The 19,556-nt window shown below is 35.3% G+C and overlaps 5 protein-coding genes and 1 pseudogene across 5 annotated transcripts in view; 2 read left to right on the top strand and 4 right to left on the bottom strand.

Annotated features, from left to right (window-relative positions):
* The window catches only part of LOC104728049 (glycine-rich cell wall structural protein-like), a 1,958-nt gene extending 1,869 nt beyond the window's left edge, over nucleotides 1-89 (bottom strand). Inside the window, exon 1 of the mRNA XM_010447091.1 lies at nucleotides 63-89. The gene's annotated coding sequence lies outside the window, so the exon portion shown is untranslated. The remainder of the gene's footprint in view (nucleotides 1-62) is intronic.
* Nucleotides 3,403-5,221, top strand: LOC104723614 (BI1-like protein). Its single transcript, XM_010442002.2, has 4 exons — nucleotides 3,403-3,780; nucleotides 4,249-4,362; nucleotides 4,538-4,695; nucleotides 4,799-5,221. The coding sequence occupies exons 1-4, from the start codon at nucleotides 3,492-3,494 to the stop codon at nucleotides 5,003-5,005; spliced, it is 768 nt and encodes a 255-aa protein (XP_010440304.1). The 5' UTR covers nucleotides 3,403-3,491; the 3' UTR covers nucleotides 5,006-5,221.
* LOC104723613 (F-box/LRR-repeat protein 4) lies at nucleotides 5,400-8,722 on the top strand. The gene is made up of 8 exons (XM_010442001.2): nucleotides 5,400-5,752; nucleotides 5,986-6,234; nucleotides 6,536-6,942; nucleotides 7,239-7,424; nucleotides 7,525-7,717; nucleotides 7,803-7,879; nucleotides 7,962-8,112; nucleotides 8,225-8,722. Exons 1-8 carry the CDS (start codon nucleotides 5,480-5,482, stop codon nucleotides 8,519-8,521), a joined length of 1,833 nt encoding a protein of 610 aa, XP_010440303.1. The 5' UTR covers nucleotides 5,400-5,479; the 3' UTR covers nucleotides 8,522-8,722.
* On the bottom strand, nucleotides 8,785-10,872 carry LOC104728047 (annotated as a pseudogene).
* LOC104723612 (UDP-glycosyltransferase 84A4) lies at nucleotides 12,460-14,019 on the bottom strand. The gene has a single exon (XM_010441999.2). It carries the CDS (start codon nucleotides 13,922-13,924, stop codon nucleotides 12,527-12,529), a length of 1,398 nt encoding a protein of 465 aa, XP_010440301.1. The 5' UTR covers nucleotides 13,925-14,019; the 3' UTR covers nucleotides 12,460-12,526.
* On the bottom strand, nucleotides 17,658-19,529 carry LOC104723611 (putative F-box/FBD/LRR-repeat protein At4g13965). The gene is made up of 4 exons (XM_010441998.2): nucleotides 19,312-19,529; nucleotides 18,346-19,222; nucleotides 18,113-18,247; nucleotides 17,658-18,009 (listed from the first exon to the last, which is right to left on the bottom strand). The coding sequence occupies exons 1-4, from the start codon at nucleotides 19,320-19,322 to the stop codon at nucleotides 17,755-17,757; spliced, it is 1,278 nt and encodes a 425-aa protein (XP_010440300.1). The 5' UTR covers nucleotides 19,323-19,529; the 3' UTR covers nucleotides 17,658-17,754.

The raw sequence follows: 19,556 nt of genomic DNA, 5'->3' as shown, positions 1-19,556 counted from the left end.
AAACATTAAACATGTATACATGCGTGTTCTACCTTATAGCTTTGATTCTTAAATTGTGTTACCTTAAAACGAAATAAAAGAATTTGTTATGGTGGGGTGAGATGCTTTTGAATATATATATATAGGCAAGATTCATGAAATTATTGTTAATCTTTTTTTGCTACTTTTTCATAGGCTTAGGATAAGTTGTGAATAATTCTAAAATATACTCTTTGTATTTATCTTACCTCAAAAATATGGATAAAATTATCATTACCCTAATGAATGTAAAGTTAAAATTTCACAAAACCTCACATTTTGTTGTTGTTATTATTATACGAGTATAACATAAATTCATATGTTTTGTAAAGTAAACAAAAGGCGAATTTCACATGAAGAAAGGGAAGGCATGCAAAAATTACATATGAACAGTTCCATTAAGTGGTGAAAACAAAAGGAATATTCTCAAAAATAGCACCAATTTAAAATTTTAGTCCAAAACTAGCATACATTCTTAAGGATTCCAAAATTTTATTAATAAGATATTAATATAATTAAAACAGAGTCAAAATCTAAATCATGATATTGCAGCTACCGTGTGTTCTCTCTCACTTTTCATTCTCTCTGATTCCAAACCCAATCTCCGATGTTGTTCTATCGATGAACCCAATCAAATCTGAATCGAAAGTGATTCATGAAATTGAAGTAAGTGAAACCAGTAATTGAGACACCGCAGAGGAGCCCAAGCATCGTTAATATTCAACTCCAATGAATTTATTTCCAAGAAAAGTTCAATCGACGAGAGAGGAGGAGAGGAATTTTGGTTTTCCGGTGCTAGGTATTTTTCCTTCTCTTGTCTGTTTCATTCTTCTATTTATCACCTCCCATTGCCAGAATTCTACACTTTTGTTTGATGTGAGTCTTGGTTTTAGAGATTTCTTTAGTGGTAGTTCTGATGTTAGTGATGGCAAAATTGAATCTGAAGATTATAATGATGTTATTGATGAAATTGGGATCAGTGGTGTTGAATCGAGTGCTAATCCTGAAGAAGTAGAAAATGATCTGATCAAAGTGGTCTACAATTATGTTCTTTTATTGGGATGTAGAGAAACCATTGTTAGCTCATGATTAAAGAACCTGCAATTTATGTTGTATTACTTGTTGGGCTGCAGAGAAACACCATGATGAGTATTGTAGCAAAGACTAGACAGTTTGATGGATTCAGAAAGAGATGGGTGCGTAAAGTGTGAAATGTTATTTAAGTGTAAAGTGTAAGAGATGGGTACTTTCTTTTGCATACAATTCTGTGAAATGTTTAAGCAACAGTTTTGTGAAATGTTACTAGAAGAGGTATGAAATGACTTAAAAGTTATCATATTTTAATGTTTGGCCATAGCTAAATGTTTAGAAATTATTTTAAACCATGTAACTCTTGCTATATTTTGTTTTTTCCTGTGAAGAAATTTATTGAGTTGCTGAGAAAAGGAACACATGAGGCGCAATGGCTTACTTGAGGACTTGTGTTGCTATTTGCTCTCTTGATGCTTACCTAGTAATGGAAAATTACATCCCTTTTTTTTCTTAGATTCTTAATCTCATTGTTAGTATCTTATGCTTATTTTTTTGGGTGGTCTTGCACATACGGTTGTTTATTAACATGTTCTGCCCTTTTTTGTTTTCATGTATGCTCTAAGCTATATAGTTCTTACTTTCATCTTATGAAAATTCAGGAAGGATTCAACAAAATTCAGGAAAGTTTTCTTGAACTTCATGATGACCTTCATAAAAAATTTAGATTTCAGGATGACCACAACGATGGATAATCAGAGAGCACTACAGATTTTTTTTTGGCTTCATGATTTTTTCTTCATTTGTTTTATGTTGGTGTTTAGTTTACTACTAGTTTTAGGACTGAGTAAACATCTTCATGATTTCTCAATTCTTGATCGTTTTTCAACATGTTGTTGCTTACTTACATGTTTTATTTTTTGAACAAGGGATAGTTCAACTCTTGCATCATATTTGCTCATATACAAGGAATTGAGTTACGAATAAAGCACTCAAGTAATTAAGGGCGAGCGGTGCTAAAAAGATACAAGATTTAAGGCTTCAGTTGACATCAACAAGGAATTGGTGCATAATGAGATTAAATATTTACGGTTTAATTCTTTGTATTTACATGGTATTTGTTTTATCATTAGACTTTTGGATGGTTTTCATCACAAAACTTGTTTTAAAACTTATTCAGGAAGGTTTTTTAAATTAAAGATTGGGATATTTTGCTAGGTATTTATCTTTCATCGGTAAACATATAAGAAATGTCTGAATCAAATGTTCAAGAATGATTTATAAATATTTAGGAATGGTTTCTTGAATTTCAGGAATACCTTCCTAAAAAAAAAACACTTTGTTTTAAAAGTTTTGGAAAGATGTAATAATATTCATGAATGACTCCTTGCAATTCTGGAAGACCTTCATGAAAAATTGTTGATTCTATCTCTGGAACCATCAACGACATTTTTTTTCTATTTTATATTGAGACAACAAACACTGATCCACAATTACAATCTCAATAAAAGACACACACGTATACACTGACAAAGAAATCGAAACAAAAGGATTCCTATTTTATTAAGATCTAATTGAGAACAAAAACAACAAAAAAAAAAAGAAATAACAAGCACCCACAAAACCAAATCATTGGAGACGATATAGAATTGCAGATCCTTAATTTGATTCAAAAACGAATCAGTCCAAGTTTGAAGTAAACAGAAAAATCGAAGATTAAGGAAAGTAAAGATAAATATTGAATTGTGACTCACGAAGATGCGTAGAATAGACAAATCAATGATGGAACAAAGATGGTAGAACTGGGGTTCCGACTACAAGGAACGGTGGAGGAAGTGGTTTCGGCGACGGCGAGAGATCGTTGATATTATAGAAATGAAGATCTCAGATTGGAAGATCAATCACAAGTTTCGTCGGATTAATGTAAAACAGATCGTAAATCTGTTTTTTATCCATGAATTTTGTTATTTAATTTAATTACTCAATATTTTAAAAAAGGTAGATTAAAAATATTTAAGATATTTGGAACAAAAACCTAAAATAGTGTTATCTTAGGGTATTTCTCAAAACAAAATGCACGACAATTACTTTTTTTTTTACAAACGCACACTTTCATCAATTTATTCTAAACTTTCTAAGATGAGATTAGCATAATTGAGATTAGGCAATACGATTATTAATATTATTATACAATTTCTGTTTTGGTCTTTTAATTTAACACTAACAGCGTCGTTGATTGGATATTATGAATAACAACACAACGCGTTATTATAAAAACATCTTAACCGTAGATTTTGCCACGTGTATATCATCTCACTAGGACTCGTCTCCTTCGTCAACAGAGAAAGATATAAATCGTAACTTTTTTTTTTTGTTCCCACAAAAAAAAAATCAACCAGATCTGCTTCGAAGAGACTCGTTCGTTTACCCCCAAAATCTTAGCCATGGAGAAACCGTACGGATACGCGAGCGTGAGCATGACCGGCATAGATCGAGATCGGAAAGATATTGATCTTGAGATGGGAGTCGGAGAAGCGACGCTTTACCCAGGGCTAAGCTACGGCGAGAATCAGCTCCGTTGGGGTTTTATCCGTAAAGTCTATGGGATTCTCTCCGCTCAGCTTCTCCTCACCACGCTTATCTCCGCCGTAGTTGTTCTTAATCCACCTGTTAACGATCTCTTAACCGGATCTCCTGGGATTCTTCTCTTCCTTTGCATCGTCCCCTTCATCTGTACGTAGATCTCATTCAAAAATTCTTGTTATATATTTAGTCTTTTTTTTTTTTTGGATGTGGTAATTAGAATTTTTCTTAAAGGTTTGATCTGAGATTTCTGATTTTGGTTAGGCGGATTCGTGTAGTTTGTTTGTGGTGTTGAGATTATAGAATTGCAATTCTTGGATTGTATGATTCATTTCTTAGTTTCTGCTGCCTAATTTTAGGAATTATATGATGGTTTCGAGATGATTTGATCGTCCTTTATGAGGTTTGCTTTGTTTGCTTGCTTTCAATAGTCAGAACAGTTATTAGTTTTTTGTCTGGGAAGGTTCTCTTGGTGGCATCATGTGCAATTTGTGTTAGTATGTGCTGGAAGATGTTATTATCTAGCACAGTTCTGGAGCTGTATATTTGTGTTATTTTATACTTTTTGAGATTATTTATCGCTCATGTGATTGATTACTGGGAGATATTTTTTTGCAGTAATCTGGCCTCTTCACATTTACCACCAGAAGCATCCTGTTAACCTGATCCTCCTTGCCCTGTTCACTGTCTCATTGAGTTTCACTGTTGGTGTCAGTTGTGCTATGACAGAAGGTTATTTCTATTTCCCTTTAATATCATCTGTTTGTTATCAATCAATCTTTGATTCTGTCGCAGTTCCTGCCGCTTCTTTACTTATTGAAAAAGAACACATGATGCCTACAACTTGAAACAGCAATGTGTTAATAGTCTAGTAACCATATCTGTTTTTGTCTACGTATTTTATCAGGAAGAATCGTCCTTCAAGCTTTGATATTGACACTGTCTGTGGTCGGGTCTCTAACCGCATACACTTTCTGGGCTGCGAAGAAAGGAAAAGACTTCAGCTTCCTTGGACCCATTCTCTTCACCAGCCTCATCATTCTTCTAGTGACAAGCTTCATCCAGGTCTGTCTCCCAAAATACTCCCTCCTCACCAGTAAAACCAAAACACACGGTTCCATACATATATAGAGCCTTGAAAATTTTGGTTGTTATCATAATGTTGCAGATGTTCTTCCCTCTTGGCCCGACATCTATTGCCGTATATGGAGGAATCAGCGCATTGGTATTCTGCGGATACATAGTCTACGACACCGACAACCTCATCAAGCGTTTCACATATGACGAATACATCCTCGCATCAGTGGCTCTCTACTTGGACATCCTCAACCTCTTCTTGACCATATTGCGTGTGCTGAGGCAAGGTGACAACTGAAAAGGAGAGGCATAAGATGACGTTTTCAGTGATCTGCTTTATAGTACTTTATAACTATAAAGCAGAACCCAATGCCTTTATGTGATTTACATTTTGTGTGTATATCTTACTTCTGTTTTTTGAGAATTTAGTATATGATGACGCTATGTGGCTACGATTGTGTAAACAAAAAAATCAAGAAAAAGTCTGATTTTCAAGTTGAAATTAATATGGTAATTTTGGTGCCTTGCTCTTTGACCAATTTTGATACTCTAGTTTTAAAGGACAACATTGATAATTTGATACCAAACGTAACATCTCAATTACCAAAGATTTACCTTTTACCTTATCTAGAAATGGGTTTACTGTGCACTTTCTCATTTTTTACGACCTCATTAACTCAGAAAAATAAACTCTTACCCACGGATCTGCCATTACAGACGAAGAAGATCATACACCCAAACTACAATCTCTCTCTCTCTCTCGCTCTGAACCATGAGAGGTGAGGATCGGATAAACAATACCTTACCGGAGGAACTAATCCTCGAGATATTCCGACGACTTGAATCGAAACCCAGCCGCGACGCTTGCTCTCTCGTCTGCAAACGATGGCTATCCCTCGAGCGCTTTAGCCGCACCACGCTTCGCATCGGTGCTTCCATTTCTCCCGAAGAATTCGCCTCTCTCTCTCGCCGTTTCCTCCATATTACCTCTATCCATGTCGACGAGCGTCTCTCCGTCTCTCTCCCTTCCCTCTCTCCTTCCCCCGTAATGTTTTTTTTTTTTCCCTCATCGAAATTGGGATCGGATCCGCCTTTGTTTTAGGATTGTTAGTGGATTGAGTTGTGTCCAATTGACCTCTGAACCCGGATTTGAATTTGGTTTTGTTTCTCTACATTGATCTGAGAATGTATCTTTCGAAAAACATAGTGTAATTGCTAGGTAGCTTTATTTATAGGGATGCTTACGATTTAAGAAACCGGTCCTCAATTATTTTGCAGAGGAGAAAACGTGGGAGGAACAGTTCTTCCCCGTCGTCGTCAAGTAAGCGTAAGAAATTGAATGGTAAGACACATTCTGCAGTTGAGAACGTCGAGTCTTGCAGCTTGGCTGATGCGGGCTTGACTGCTCTTGCTAATGGATTTCCAAGATTAGAAAACTTGAGCTTGATATGGTGCCCTAATGTTTCAAGTTTTGGTATGTGTTCCCTCGCTGAGAAGTGTGCTTTACTTAGATCTCTGGATTTACAGGTAATTTAACCCCTCATTTCTTTTGAATACACTTGGTCTTTTTGATTTGATAAATTGTTTAGGAGAAGCAAATGTGGTTTTCAACTAAAGGTAAAAACAAATGCATGGGAAATATTTGTGTCCTTAGTTGCCTTTGGGTGAATTTATGATTTAGTTGATTTATCAAGAGGAATATATGTCTCTCTTTTGTTCAATCTCTGTAACACCCTGCGCAGATACAGAGACCTGTTTATATACTTTTCCTATATTCCTCTTGATAAAAAAGCAATATGATCTCATATGCTTAGGATGTGGTCTTCAGGGTTGCTTTGTTGGAGATCAAGGCTTAGCAGCTGTTGGAAAGTTTTGTGACCAACTCGAAGATCTAAACCTGCGTTTTTGCGAAGGCGTAACTGATGTTGGATTTATTGATCTAGTTGTTGGCCGTGCCAATTCCTTGAAGTCTATCCGTGTTGCTGCCTCAGCTAAAATAACAGATTTATCTATGGAAGCAGTTGGTTCTCACTGTAAATTACTTGAGGTTTTGTTTTTGGATTCTGAATGCATCCATGATAAAGGATTGATAGCAGTGGCTCAGGGATGTAACCGTTTGAAAGATCTGAGTCTTCAATGTGTTCTTCTGACGGATAAGGCATTTAGCGTTGTCGGAGACCTGTGTACTTCGTTGGAGCGATTGGCTTTGTATAGCTTTCAGCATTTTAGTGACAAGTTAGTGATGTTCCTTTTAAGTACCTTTGGCTTTTTTTTTATGAGTGCAATCCAATACTTCTGGTGCATAATTTAACTGTTAGAGAAGTCTGGGGATCAGGAAAACCTCAGGCTTTTTGCTCTTGTCTTTCATTATGTGCTTGTGTTATATGTTTTCTTGTCTTTCATATAAGACATGTAAAACGAAGATGTGCTCAATGTTGGGTGGACCATATGAAGGACATGGAAGGACACTTGTCTTTGTACTATGGCCTTGTGTAGTATAATGTTTTACTTGATGTTATTTTGTATTTCAGGGGCATGCGGGCCATCGGTAAAGGGTGTAAAATGTTGAAGAATCTCACTCTAAGTGATTGCAGCTTTCTGAGTTGCAAAGGTTTAGAAGCTATTGCTAATGGTTGCAAAGAACTTACGCGTGTAGAAATTAATGGATGCCACAACATTGGTACCCATGGACTAGAGGCAATTGGAAAATCTTGCTCGTACATTTTCTTTCTCATTTTCTTTAGTTCTTTATTAACAGCATCTGAAATCACTATGGGCTGGATCATTGATCAAACCGTTATTTCCGGGTGTATGCAGGCGCCTCAATGAGTTAGGTTTATTGTATTGCCAAAGGATAGGTAATTCTGCTCTTCAAGAAATTGGAAAAGGCTGTAAATCCCTAGAAATACTTCACTTAGTAGACTGCTCAGGCATTGGAGATAATGCAATGTGCAGCATTGCTAAAGGGTGTCGCAACCTCAAGAAACTCCATATCCGCAGATGCTACGAGGCATAATCTATCATCTCTTGAAATAAAGTATTCCTCCTAACTTGTAGACTTAGAAACTGTCATTTACGTTTTTTTCTTTGTGTAGATTGGAAACAAAGGAATTGTAGCTGTTGGAAAGCACTGCAAATCACTAACCGAACTTAGTGTCCGGTTTTGCGATAAGTAAATCCTGCAACTCTTTTGAATCTTGTTTCTTAAACAGCACCGGGACAAAAGCTAATCGTGTGTTTTTGGTGTTATCCAGAGTTGGAGATGAAGCATTAATCGCCATTGGAAAAGGTTGTTCCTTGCAACAACTAAACGTAAGTGGTTGCAATCACATCAGCGATGCTGGAATTTTAGCAATCGCCAAAGGGTGTCCTCAACTTACTCACCTCGACATTAGTGTTCTTCAGGTAAATAGACCCAACCTTCTTTTCTTAAAACAAAAGTGAGTGTGTGTGTGTGTGTGTGTGTGTGTTTGTTGTTATTGAGATCTCAAGCTCGGGTTTGATCACAAAAATTCAGAACATTGGAGACATGGCATTAGCAGAGCTTGGAGAAGGATGTCCTTTGCTGAAAGACTTGGTCTTGTCCCATTGCCACAATATAACAGACACTGGTCTGAATCATCTTGTACAGAAGTGCACACTTCTGGAGAGCTGTCACATGGTTTACTGTCCAGGGATCACTTCGGCTGGAGTGGCTACTGTCGTCTCGAGCTGTCCACACATCAAAAAGGTGTTGATAGAGAAATGGAAAGTGAGCGAGAGGACAACAAGAAGAGCTGGATCGGTCATCTCCTATCTCTGTATGGATCTGTAGATCGTCGTAATTTTCAAGGTCGGTTTAGGAAGGTTTGCCTTTTGTTAATAAAGGCATAACTTAGTTCAAACCTATGTTAAGACTTAAAAGACATAATTGTTTTTTGTTGTGAACTTCATATTTATATGTTTTTGTGAATTGTTTGTACAAAAAGTCTTGTAGTATAAGATTTAATGCTCCTGAAATTGGTTGGTTTCAACATTTACTGGTTTTGGTTTGATCCATGGTTTCAACTTTAAACATTTGGATATCTACGAGACATTATTATCACTCGTCTTTTCCGTTGTCTTTTCTTGTCACATGTTTCGTAAGAGACTTGTCCACAAACTCTCTAAATTTCTTATCAGATGATCCACCGTAGGCCACGGCGGTCTCCACATCCTTCTTCCACCTTTGAGCGTTTTCTCTCAGCTCTGCTGCCTTTTCTCCAACAGTGGCCACAAGCAGTTTCTCCGCCACAACCTCCCTCGTAACAACCTTCTCTTCAGCAGCTCTGCGGCCTAATCTCACTCCTGTCTTGAAAACATCAACCAAGTACACCGCATCAGTCACTTGATCTCCCCACTGTGGAAAACAAACCACAGGGACTCCGGAAGTTAAAGCCTCCATTGTGGAGTTCCATCCACAGTAACTTAAGAAGCAAGCAATATCAGGATGAGCTAACACTCTCTTGTGGACACCATTCCACGATTTTACCCTTTTCTTCGAGCTCTCGAGGTAAAACATGTGGAAGATGAGGTGACCCTTCTCTGGGAGGCTGAACCACCCATAAGAAGGACAAGCCAGAGCTCAAAACGCCATGAGCAATCTCCTCCATCTGCTCTTGCTTTAAGCGGACTATAGTCCCAAAGGAGGTGTAAACGATTGAGGATGGTACTCTCGAGTCAAGTCACTCTATGCAGTCACTCGCTGGCTCAGAGATATCTCCCTTAACGTCAGATCTTATGGTTTGAGCCATCTTGAAGAGTGGACCTACAGGGCTGATGATGGCTTGAGGACAAAGGTGGTACATGTGGTTGATGATATCTTTTTCTAGTTCGTAAAAAGTATGAAAAGATAGAAAGGCTTGTCGTTTTCAAGTCGCTTGAACTGGTCTAATATGACTTCTCCGTAAGCTGTATAGGGAGACGAAGGGTGGAGAAAGCTTGGGATCTCGTCATGCTTGAACAATGGCAAGCAAGTGATTTCAACGTTTCTGTCCGGCTCGGTTTCTGTCGGAAACTTAACTAACCGTTGGTGGTAATAGTACACTTTAAAATTGTACACTTATAATTATAATTTTAAGTACACTTATAATTATAACTTAAAGTTGTATAATTTTGTATGACATAATTATTATACAAGTGTCTCATAAAATTGCATAAGTTTGTATGACACAATTTGCTTACAACAATTATATATACTATTGGTAAGCTCATATTGTCAAAACATAGTAGAGGCTCTACGTAGAGCCCAGTGTAGAAAAGTGTTTCATATTTGGTATATTGAATATATTTTTTCAATAATTATTCAATAATTTTTTTTGTTCAAATGTGACGACTTCAAATTTTCAATCAGAAGATATAATTCTCTCCAAAAACATGATTCCACAACATTTCTGTTAAAATGCGATCTTGTAAAAATTACCAAAAACAGGATATCACCTGTTTCTATTGTCGAAATCAATCTGCACGTTGTCCCCCCCAACACATGATACACTTACTTTTTCCTTCTAAATGTTGTTTCAAGCCTTCTCCGAGACAATACAATTTCCTCCAAAATTCATGGTAAAATATATATATATATATAATATATATATAGAATAAAAATAAAATAAAATATGATTTTTTTCTTTCCCGGCAGCGATATTCTATACTTTCTCACCATGAACATAATTCCAACAGTTCCTCAAAACAAGACATAACAACTTACTAACGTTAACTTAGACTTTCACACTTGTAACACTACTACTTCTTCACTTGGGGCTTAATCAATCCGCTGGCCCATAGTGCTAAACCACAAAGTCCTACTTCTTCCTTTTTTGACTTTGTTGCTCCTTGTTGTCGTTGATCATTCTCAAGACAACTTCTAGCTTCTTCTTCCTTTGCCTTTAACTTCTCTGTGAGCACTTCTTCTTCTTCTCTTCCTTGCTCTGTTCTTCTTCTTCTTCTTGGCTCAGAGTGGTCGGATTTACTAGAGTTGGCTAAGGTGAGGACCTGACGTGGTTTCCCGACGTCATTGAATTTGTATTATAATGTTTATATTCAGTGGTCTCAGTTGGAGTCTAATTCTAGATGGGATGGCAGAAGTTTATGTATCCGAAAATACTGACAATCATTCTTCGCGTTCTTGGTTTCCGCATGTGTTTTCATTTGTGATTAACTGTGATATGTTGAGCTAGGATATATATGGTTGAAATGGCGTGAATATTAAGTAGCTTTTGACAAGCTTAATTAAATGTTAAAGGAAGTTATTGAAAATATTCAATGGTTAAGTTACTTTAACGAAAAAAAGTTAAATGAGAAGATCTTGGGTCGTTGATCATAGGGATTGCTGGCCTACGGGATTACTTATATGATAAGGGTTTAACCATTTTTTAATTCTTTCTCACATTGTCCAAAAAGGTGCAAACAAATACTATTACAGTAACCAACTTTGCCTTGGACTAATGGTTTGAGTGCAGGGGTTAGATCTATATATTCCTTAGTTCGATTTTTGGTGTAAGGATTGCTTTACGCTATGTAATAAGAGATTGATCAAGACTGGTCTTCGACTATGGGAGAGACTAGTAAAACCTTGTCCAGAACTCTTTCTAGTTAACAAACCAAAAATATACTACTATTACAGTATAAATTTGGGATACAAAATAAATACACTATTTTTTTTATTTTAATATTTTTATTCATCTTCTAACAGCATTTATATATTAACATTCTTTTCCTCAAAATTTCTTTCATATCGTTTTAATCATTCATGTCGCTACCAAAAACGTATACTCAAGTAAAGTTACTATCATACTTGAATTACATTGTCATTTGGGACATGCGTAAGATTACAAGTAATCCCAAAATCTCCAAATTCAACTATTTTCAACTCAGCTTGTAGAAAACATGGCTCTCTTAAGCTCAATAATTGGTTATAGTCACAATGTCGACAAAAAAATTACAATAATTGTAGGAAAACTTATTGTCAGCTAAATGAAATGAAATAAGATTCTAATATGGTTTATTTCATGGGATGCCAACTTTTCTATATAACTGCTAAAGGTCGTGCTCATCATCGTAGAAAACAAATGCGAGCACCTTTATACCATTTTGCGGCTCCACTTCTAAATCTTATTTTCTTCTTCAATCTATTTGTCAATTATTTTTTTTGCATCTTTTCTCTTATGAATTTTTTAAACTATCATTTTCTTAACTCATGTTTTATTTTAAAATTTCTACTTGTTTAGTTACATAATTTACACAACATGCATGTACTTAGAGTAGAAGACATAAATTCCAACGATTAATATTTCATAATCTAACAGAAATTTCTAGTACGTCGAATGGTTCAGAATCGTCGGATTTACTAGAGCTGGCTAAGGTGAGCACGTGACGTTGTTTTGCAATGTCACTGTCTCACTGAATTTCTATTATTATCTTAATTCAGTGGTCTCAGTGGAAGAAGGGATTTCACAAGTTTATGGGAACATGGTTCAACGGTGTGGAAGAAATCTAATTAGTAATGATTTGGATATATATGCAAGTATTGGACGATCGTTCTTCACGTTCTTGGTATTATGCATGTTTTGATTATTGAGTGAATGTGTGACATGTTAAGGGTATATTAAGTACGTAGTTTGTAAATATTGTGCTCTTAAATTTGTTTAATCATATCACCTCTTGAAAACACTTCTAAATTGTCTGATTCTTTTGCAATCTCAAATTCTAAGTTCATCCACTTTGCTCATAAACATATTATGATCATGACTAGTTTCATGTTAGCTGAGCCTTAGATATTAATTATTATTGTTTGGCATAATCTTTACATAATTACATCAACCAACTTGTCAACAAACTCTTGAAAGTTCCTCTCAGATGATCCTCCGTATGCCACGGCAGTCTCCGCCGCCTCCTTCCACCTCCGAGCGTTTTCTCTCAGCTCCACCGCCTTCTCTCCAACGGTGGCCTCAAGCAGTCGTTCAGTCACCTCTTCCCTTAAAACAATCCTCTTCTCAGCCTCTCCACGACTGAGTCTCAATCCTGTCTTGAAAACATCAATCATGTACACCGCGTTTGTCACCTGATCTCCCCACTGCGGGAAACAAATCACGGGAACTCCTGAAGTTAAAGCCTCCATGGTTGAGTTCCACCCGCAGTGACTTACGAAGCAAGCAACCGCAGGATGAGCCAACACCTTCTCTTGTGGACACCATTCCACAATCTTCCCTTTCTCTTCAAGCTCTCGAGGCAAAACTTGTGGCTCTTGGGATAAGCCTTCTAAGGGAGGCCGCACGACCCACAAGCATGACAGCCCGGAGTGCAGAATGCCGTGCGCAATCTCCTCGATCTGCTCTTGCTTCAAGCGGACTATAGTCCCAAAGGAGATGTATACGACAGAGGATGGTTCTTTGGAGTCAAGCCACCCTATGCAGTCACTGGCTGGCTCGGAAATGTCTCCTTTAATGTCAGAGCTTATGGATTTAGCCACCGTAAAAAGCGGACCTATGGGGTTGATGCTGACTTGAGGGCAGAGCTGGGACATGTGGTCAATAGTGTCTCTTTCCAGTTCTTGGAAAGTGTCAATGAGAACAGAGAAAGGTTTGTGAAGTCGCTTGATCTGTTCTAAAATGATACCACCCAAACTGGAATATGGAGAGGAAGGGTGAAGAAAGCTAGGGATCTCGTCATGCTTCAACACTAATGGCTTGAAGGGGATTTCAGTGATGATCTCCGGTTCGGTTTCGGTCGGAAACTTAACTAACTGGTGGTGGTGGTAGTAATAAGCGGCGAGACAAGCACAAGACTGGACCCATAGGACAGCCGAAGGGATTTGAAGCTCCTCGGCTACGTCACACACCCATGGGACAAAAGCGTTATTTATGAGACATTTCACTGGTTGCTTCTCATATTTCTTGACCAGGTTCTTGATCTCTCTTTTCCCGGCAACTTCAAGTGATTTTAATAACAAATCCATGTCTTCGTATACAAATCCGTCGTCGAAGAACTCGAAACGGAGGAAACCTAAACCGACAGGTTTGAGCACGCCGTCTTGAATCTTGTTGGCTTCACGCATCTTCTTGCCCAATGGCTCCTCTGTGGTGACAAAAGTGACTAGTAAACCTTTAGATGCTATGAGCTTTCCGAGACGAAGAAGAGGGTTTATGTGACCTTGGCCGGGGAATGATACGAGCATCACATGAGTAAGACTAGACGGTTCCATGGAAATATGGAATCAACAAGAAACTGGTTTTATTTTCTTTACACTAATCCAATTTATGTGAATAAATAACAAAAGAAAGTGGCAAAATTGTACACGATCGTCCTAGTACTTTATATCTCTTCGTACTATCTTAAAAGATCTCTGTTATGAGTCTATGACCATACTTAATTTACATATCCTTTTCCATTGGGTCCCTTCTTGCTATGTATGTTTGTTTTTACCGACTTTAGTTGATTCCAAACGAAATCTCCGAAGATAAGTGTTTTTTTTTTTTTCTTTCTATTTAATGATTTTAGTCATGTTTGTTATATACTTTACAACTTTTACTATATAACAAACCGTACTGTGCAAAATAAAATAATTATTAAACCATCTTAACATTTAATATTGAGAGAGTTGTATGTTATCAAAGTTAACTCTTACTATTTTTTTATTTGCCCTCAATTTTTAATAATATTTACATTTACATACATGCAATTATATTTTTCTAAAAAAGTAAATAACATCCAAAATTGAACTCTTTTTCTAAGTTAACTCGATTTTAACCAGCGATATACCGTGAGATCATATTTTTATATCAAAAAACTAAATTTTTTAAAATATATTTGTTTATTGTTTAAGATTATATAATTATATTTTGATTATTAATTCTAAAATTTGATCAGTTGTATCATGACAGTTATTTAGTTTTATTTATGATAATATTACATTTTATTGTATCAAGTTTCTTATAGTTACATTTTTTTAGATTTAACCCTGAAAAAATTATTCTTACATTATCAGTTTTTAAATCTTTTGGTGTTTTTAAATTTCATCCGTAAGTTTTTAGTGTTTTTAGATTTAACCCGTGAAAAAATTATAACAGTAAAAGTTATTATGCGGTATACCGCATGTTAAATAAAATGATTAAATTTTAACCCGCGGTACACCGCATGCAACCCATCATACAAAGAAATTTTTGGTGATTTTAGGATTTAACCCGCGGTATACCGCAGGACTATAATTTATAAATTTTAAAATTTATGTTGTATTTTTTTGTTATTTTGTTATTGTTTTATTAATTTTTAGATTTTTCTATTTATCAATATTTATTTGATTTATTGAGACGATTTTAATTTATATATATAACTTTATGTTTTTTAAATAAAATGATTTAAGTTTTTTTTATTTATTTTTAGTATAGATGTTAAAATATTATTTAGGTTTTGACCCGTGGTACACAACATAATTGTGTTTTTTTTATATAGAACAATATAGAGATATGTCGGAAGTAAATTTTTTTTTTATAATGTAAATACATATAAGGTGAGTAGAATATGCAAGTTAATAAATTTAGAACTCATATGACAATAATTTTAAACCTAGCTTGTACTATTGAATCACGTTTGTTTAGATTTTGTTGGGTATGTTTCTAAATTGGGCTTTTTAGGAATGGGCTTCATTACCCATTAATACTCATTAAAGTCTTCTTCTCCGAATGTACATGTTAGAAAACTGTCGATGACGGTTTCCTCTCCGAGATCGATAACGGACAGAGAGATGACTGAAATCTCGGAGGAAAAGTTTGATTTTGTGGTATAAAGACATGAGTCCAGCCTTCTATTTCAGCATGGAAAAGAACTTCTTCTCTTTTCTATTTCTTCGTCTCCTTCTTCTTCTTATAATTTCTGTTTTTGAGTTTGAGAATTTCATCTCTTTTGAATTGAGTGCACAGTTCAATTGAGAGCAGAGTAAACCCTGGAGTAAGCCGTCTTGGTTATCTTGCACCGGGATTAGGCGGTTTTTCACTCAAGTGCAGTAGATTCTCTACGGCTCTGCAACTTAAGCTTCGTTCTTATTTTTTCTGAGTTTGGTTCTACTTCCAACAGATTTTTCACTAATCAATAAATATATATTTTGAAGCTGTATATTGTTTCAGTTCTAATTGAAAATGTAAAATAGTCTGCTTTAATATAAAAAAAACTAACGTTCCGTATATAAATTATCACCAAACCCACATTAGAAACACCATCATCACTTATGATTTTTAAAAGCTTTCATTCTTTAAAAGCTTTCATTCTTATAATCAAAGATTTTCTCCTTCTTTTACTTCTTCTTCCCAACCTCCTCTTCTAATTTTCTGCAGTTTATTTTTTATTTTTGCTCTTAATTTCATCGGTCCCTTATCCCATCGGTCATCAATATTTCAGCGCTTAACCGGGGATTAAGCTCCTATATATATGACCGAGTTTATAACATTTTTGTAATCTCAGTCAGAAGGATGATTTTTTATAAGCTTTGGGTAAAAGTATTGTGTTTTCTCTCGATCCCAGTTACAAAGACTTATGCTTTTAAACCGTGGGTAAAAAGTATTATTTTTTCCCAATTTCAATCACAAAGACTAATGATTTTTGTATAAGTCGTTTGTAACTTGATCTTACACCAGCTTCGTTCTAAACACAGACGGACAATATCCCCAAAAGAGAACATGACTAAACATCATTAATTTGATATTTTGCCTTCTGATCTCTCTTGGGTTCTAAAGAAAACCAAGCCAAAGAAGGAAAAAAAAGACGATTAACAACAAACGACAAACAAAAAAAATACACGAAAACGAAAAAAAATTCACATAAACCTTCGTTTTGCAAATATATATCCGTTTTGAAAGAAAAAAAACACAAAAAAACTAAAGCATTGAGAATAATGATATAGATCACCAATTCACCGATGGCCATATTTATAGTGAGTAGAGAAAAATTTGGTGAGCAAGCATATGAAATCTTCTAAAATATCTTCAAACCTACACTTTTGGAAATAGTTGAGTAGAAATTAGAAATTAAATATGGAATATGCTGATAAGATGCTATTCTGTTTATGAACGTGAGAATATATTATCTATAAATTTCCAATTGCAATTCAAAGTTGAAATTATATGATATAGAAATAATTAATTACTCTGTAATGTTAATTAATATGTTTCCAAAAATATAAGGCAATTAAAAATACGGATAATTGATTATGTGATTTTTATGACATGTTGTGTTTAATATATTCCTAAAGTTCTGAATTTATGGTATTTGGTTATTTATTTTGTCGATTTTGTGAGATATATTTTAGGAAACTAACTCATTTTGTCATTGCACATAAATTGATTATAGTTTTTTTTTGCAAATATGTAGAGATCAATTTTAATAAAATAATTTTATTTACAAAAAACTTATTTTATTTTTTGCAAAAGAAACAAAATTAACAAAAAAATACAATTTTTTTAAATTTCGTTTTTTTTTGTTGTAAAAATATTGTCACGTGGTGTACCGCTGGTTAAAATCTAGATTAAGCGGAACTTTATTAATGTCAAAATAATTATGGGGATTGTAAAAAAATTTTTATGGAAAATCGATTATATCATTTAAATTTAAGAGATTATACCATATTTAAAGATAGTTTTGAATATTTTATGGGAATAAAATTTTAATGGGTAGAGTAGTTTTTGGAAAAATCAAAATGTATAGATGTTGTCTAGATTTTATGTGATAACAAAATTGGTTCGATTTAAGATGTTTTAGGAAATGAGTTTCTGTACATTGTTATTTTTGGAAATTGTTTAGGGGTTAATGTTATAAAAAAAAAAATTTAAATAAGCAAAACTTAAAAGGCATAACACAAAATATACTTCAAAAATATTAATATAGATTGTATTCCTCAATTAAAATTAATTAATTTTTCATAAAATCATTTAATAATCAACTAAACATTCAAAAACCCTCAAAGTTTATAACTACCACTAAATATAAAAGTTTCATAGTAAGAGTTAACTTTGACAACATACAACTCTCTCAATATATAAAGTTTCATCGGAATACAAGCTGACATGAATTTGAAGCCTTTTTCACACTCTCCAACTCCTCAGCCATCTCAACTTTCTGTTTGGCTTTGCCTTTCTTGAAGGAAAAAATTGCGTTCTTTAGGATATATTTCGTCACCTCTTTTCCATTCTCTTGCGATTCGTCGTATTCTTCATACACTAATGTCTCGAGATGGAGTAACAAACATTCAGGAACATTCTTTGGCTGATTCCAGTTTCCCAGAGGACGTTGTTGTTGTGACTGACAAAAACGACGAGAAAACACAAAGTGTATATATATGATCATAAAACCCCAAATTGAGTTGGAATTAGCTAAATTAATCTGAATTTTGCTATATGCTTACACCGACAAGCTTGAGGACTTGTAAATTAGGAGAAGTATTGAGCATGAGCGTTAGTAGATTCCACCAATTAACTTTATATGTACGCAACTCCAAATACACCAACTGATAAAATATACCAACAGTAGGAAATGTACTCTATACATGAAAGCAATATTAGTAGAGGAACAATTAATGTGATAACAATGAACTTAACTAAAGAATTTAAAAAAAAAAAAAAAGAAAAAAAAACTTACTTCCAAGGCTGATAGCTGCAAGGAAAGATGTTTGAGTGAACTGAGCGATCCCAAGATGTTCGCATCGTAGATGAAAATGGTTGCTTCAACCAACTCTGGTGTGTTCTCGATCAGACAAGACTCAAGTGCTTTAAACCCTTTCATCTTCAAGTATTTCAAAGAAGGGGCATTTATCACATAGTCCCCACTAGGTCTATCAGTGTAATTATGAATTGATAGTCTCTGTAAGGATGGCACCGCAATAGTGAAAGTCTTCACTCTGTTTAATGAATTTCGATACACCACCAAGTTTTCAAGATTAGGACAGCCAGAGAAAAGGTTAACAACTGATTCATTGTCTTTGAATTCCACATCATGAAGCTGCAGAGTTCTCAGGGATTTCAGACAAAATGAAGAAGGGACATCCATAAATATCAAATACTTGAGTTCCAAGGTGTCTAGTGTTTCACAGTTATACAAGCACTTGGGAAATCTTAACGGTTCAAGTTGAATTTGAACATCCAGTACCAGCTTACGCAAATTGCGGGCAAATGCAATCCCGGTAAATTTTCTAACTTGTTTTGCATTCAATCTATTTAAAGAAATTGAGAGATGCAAACTCTGTAAAACCGGAGCCTTGTGTGAAAGCAAAGCCTTACGAACATTCTTTGAAAACGTCCCGGGTTCATGGCTGTGATAGTAATAACCGTAAGAATCAAACCTGAGTATAGGCAGCATTCTCCAATGAGACTGCCATTGCTTAGACAAAACACTCGTGGCTATGGCAACTTTTGTGGGAAGCAGAGACAATATCTGCAAAATCAAAGCTTCAGCCAACTCACTGATCCTGTCCTCATTCACAACATCTTGGTTTCTAATACTCTCACCATCTCTTTTGCTGTCAAACAACATAACAAAAGACAATAGTTGGCTTTGATGTTTTGGAGATTATAATTACGGAATCCTAAAGCATTATAAGAAACTAACCATCGTTTCATTGGTCAAGCTTGAATAGAAGACTTCTTTGTGTCGGCTCTGTAACGCTTTTTCGGACTCCGATGCACAGACGATGCTTGTCGAATTCGTTTGCGGTATATAATAGAGGTGAGAGAAGAATTAAGAAACTAGAAGGCAGAGGTGACAGAGCTTATACGGCGTAGGGTTAGGGTTTTGGAGGCAGAGGTAGCGGCGGTCGGGGAGGTTAGTTTCTTCTTCTTTTTTTTTTTTTTTTT

Source organism: Camelina sativa, chromosome 11 (assembly GCF_000633955.1).
Source record: "Camelina sativa cultivar DH55 chromosome 11, Cs, whole genome shotgun sequence".
In the NCBI taxonomy this organism is placed as follows: Eukaryota; Viridiplantae; Streptophyta; class Magnoliopsida; order Brassicales; family Brassicaceae; genus Camelina; species Camelina sativa.
The sequence above is the reverse complement of the archived record's forward strand: the minus strand, read 5'-3'. Positions and strand labels throughout refer to the sequence as shown.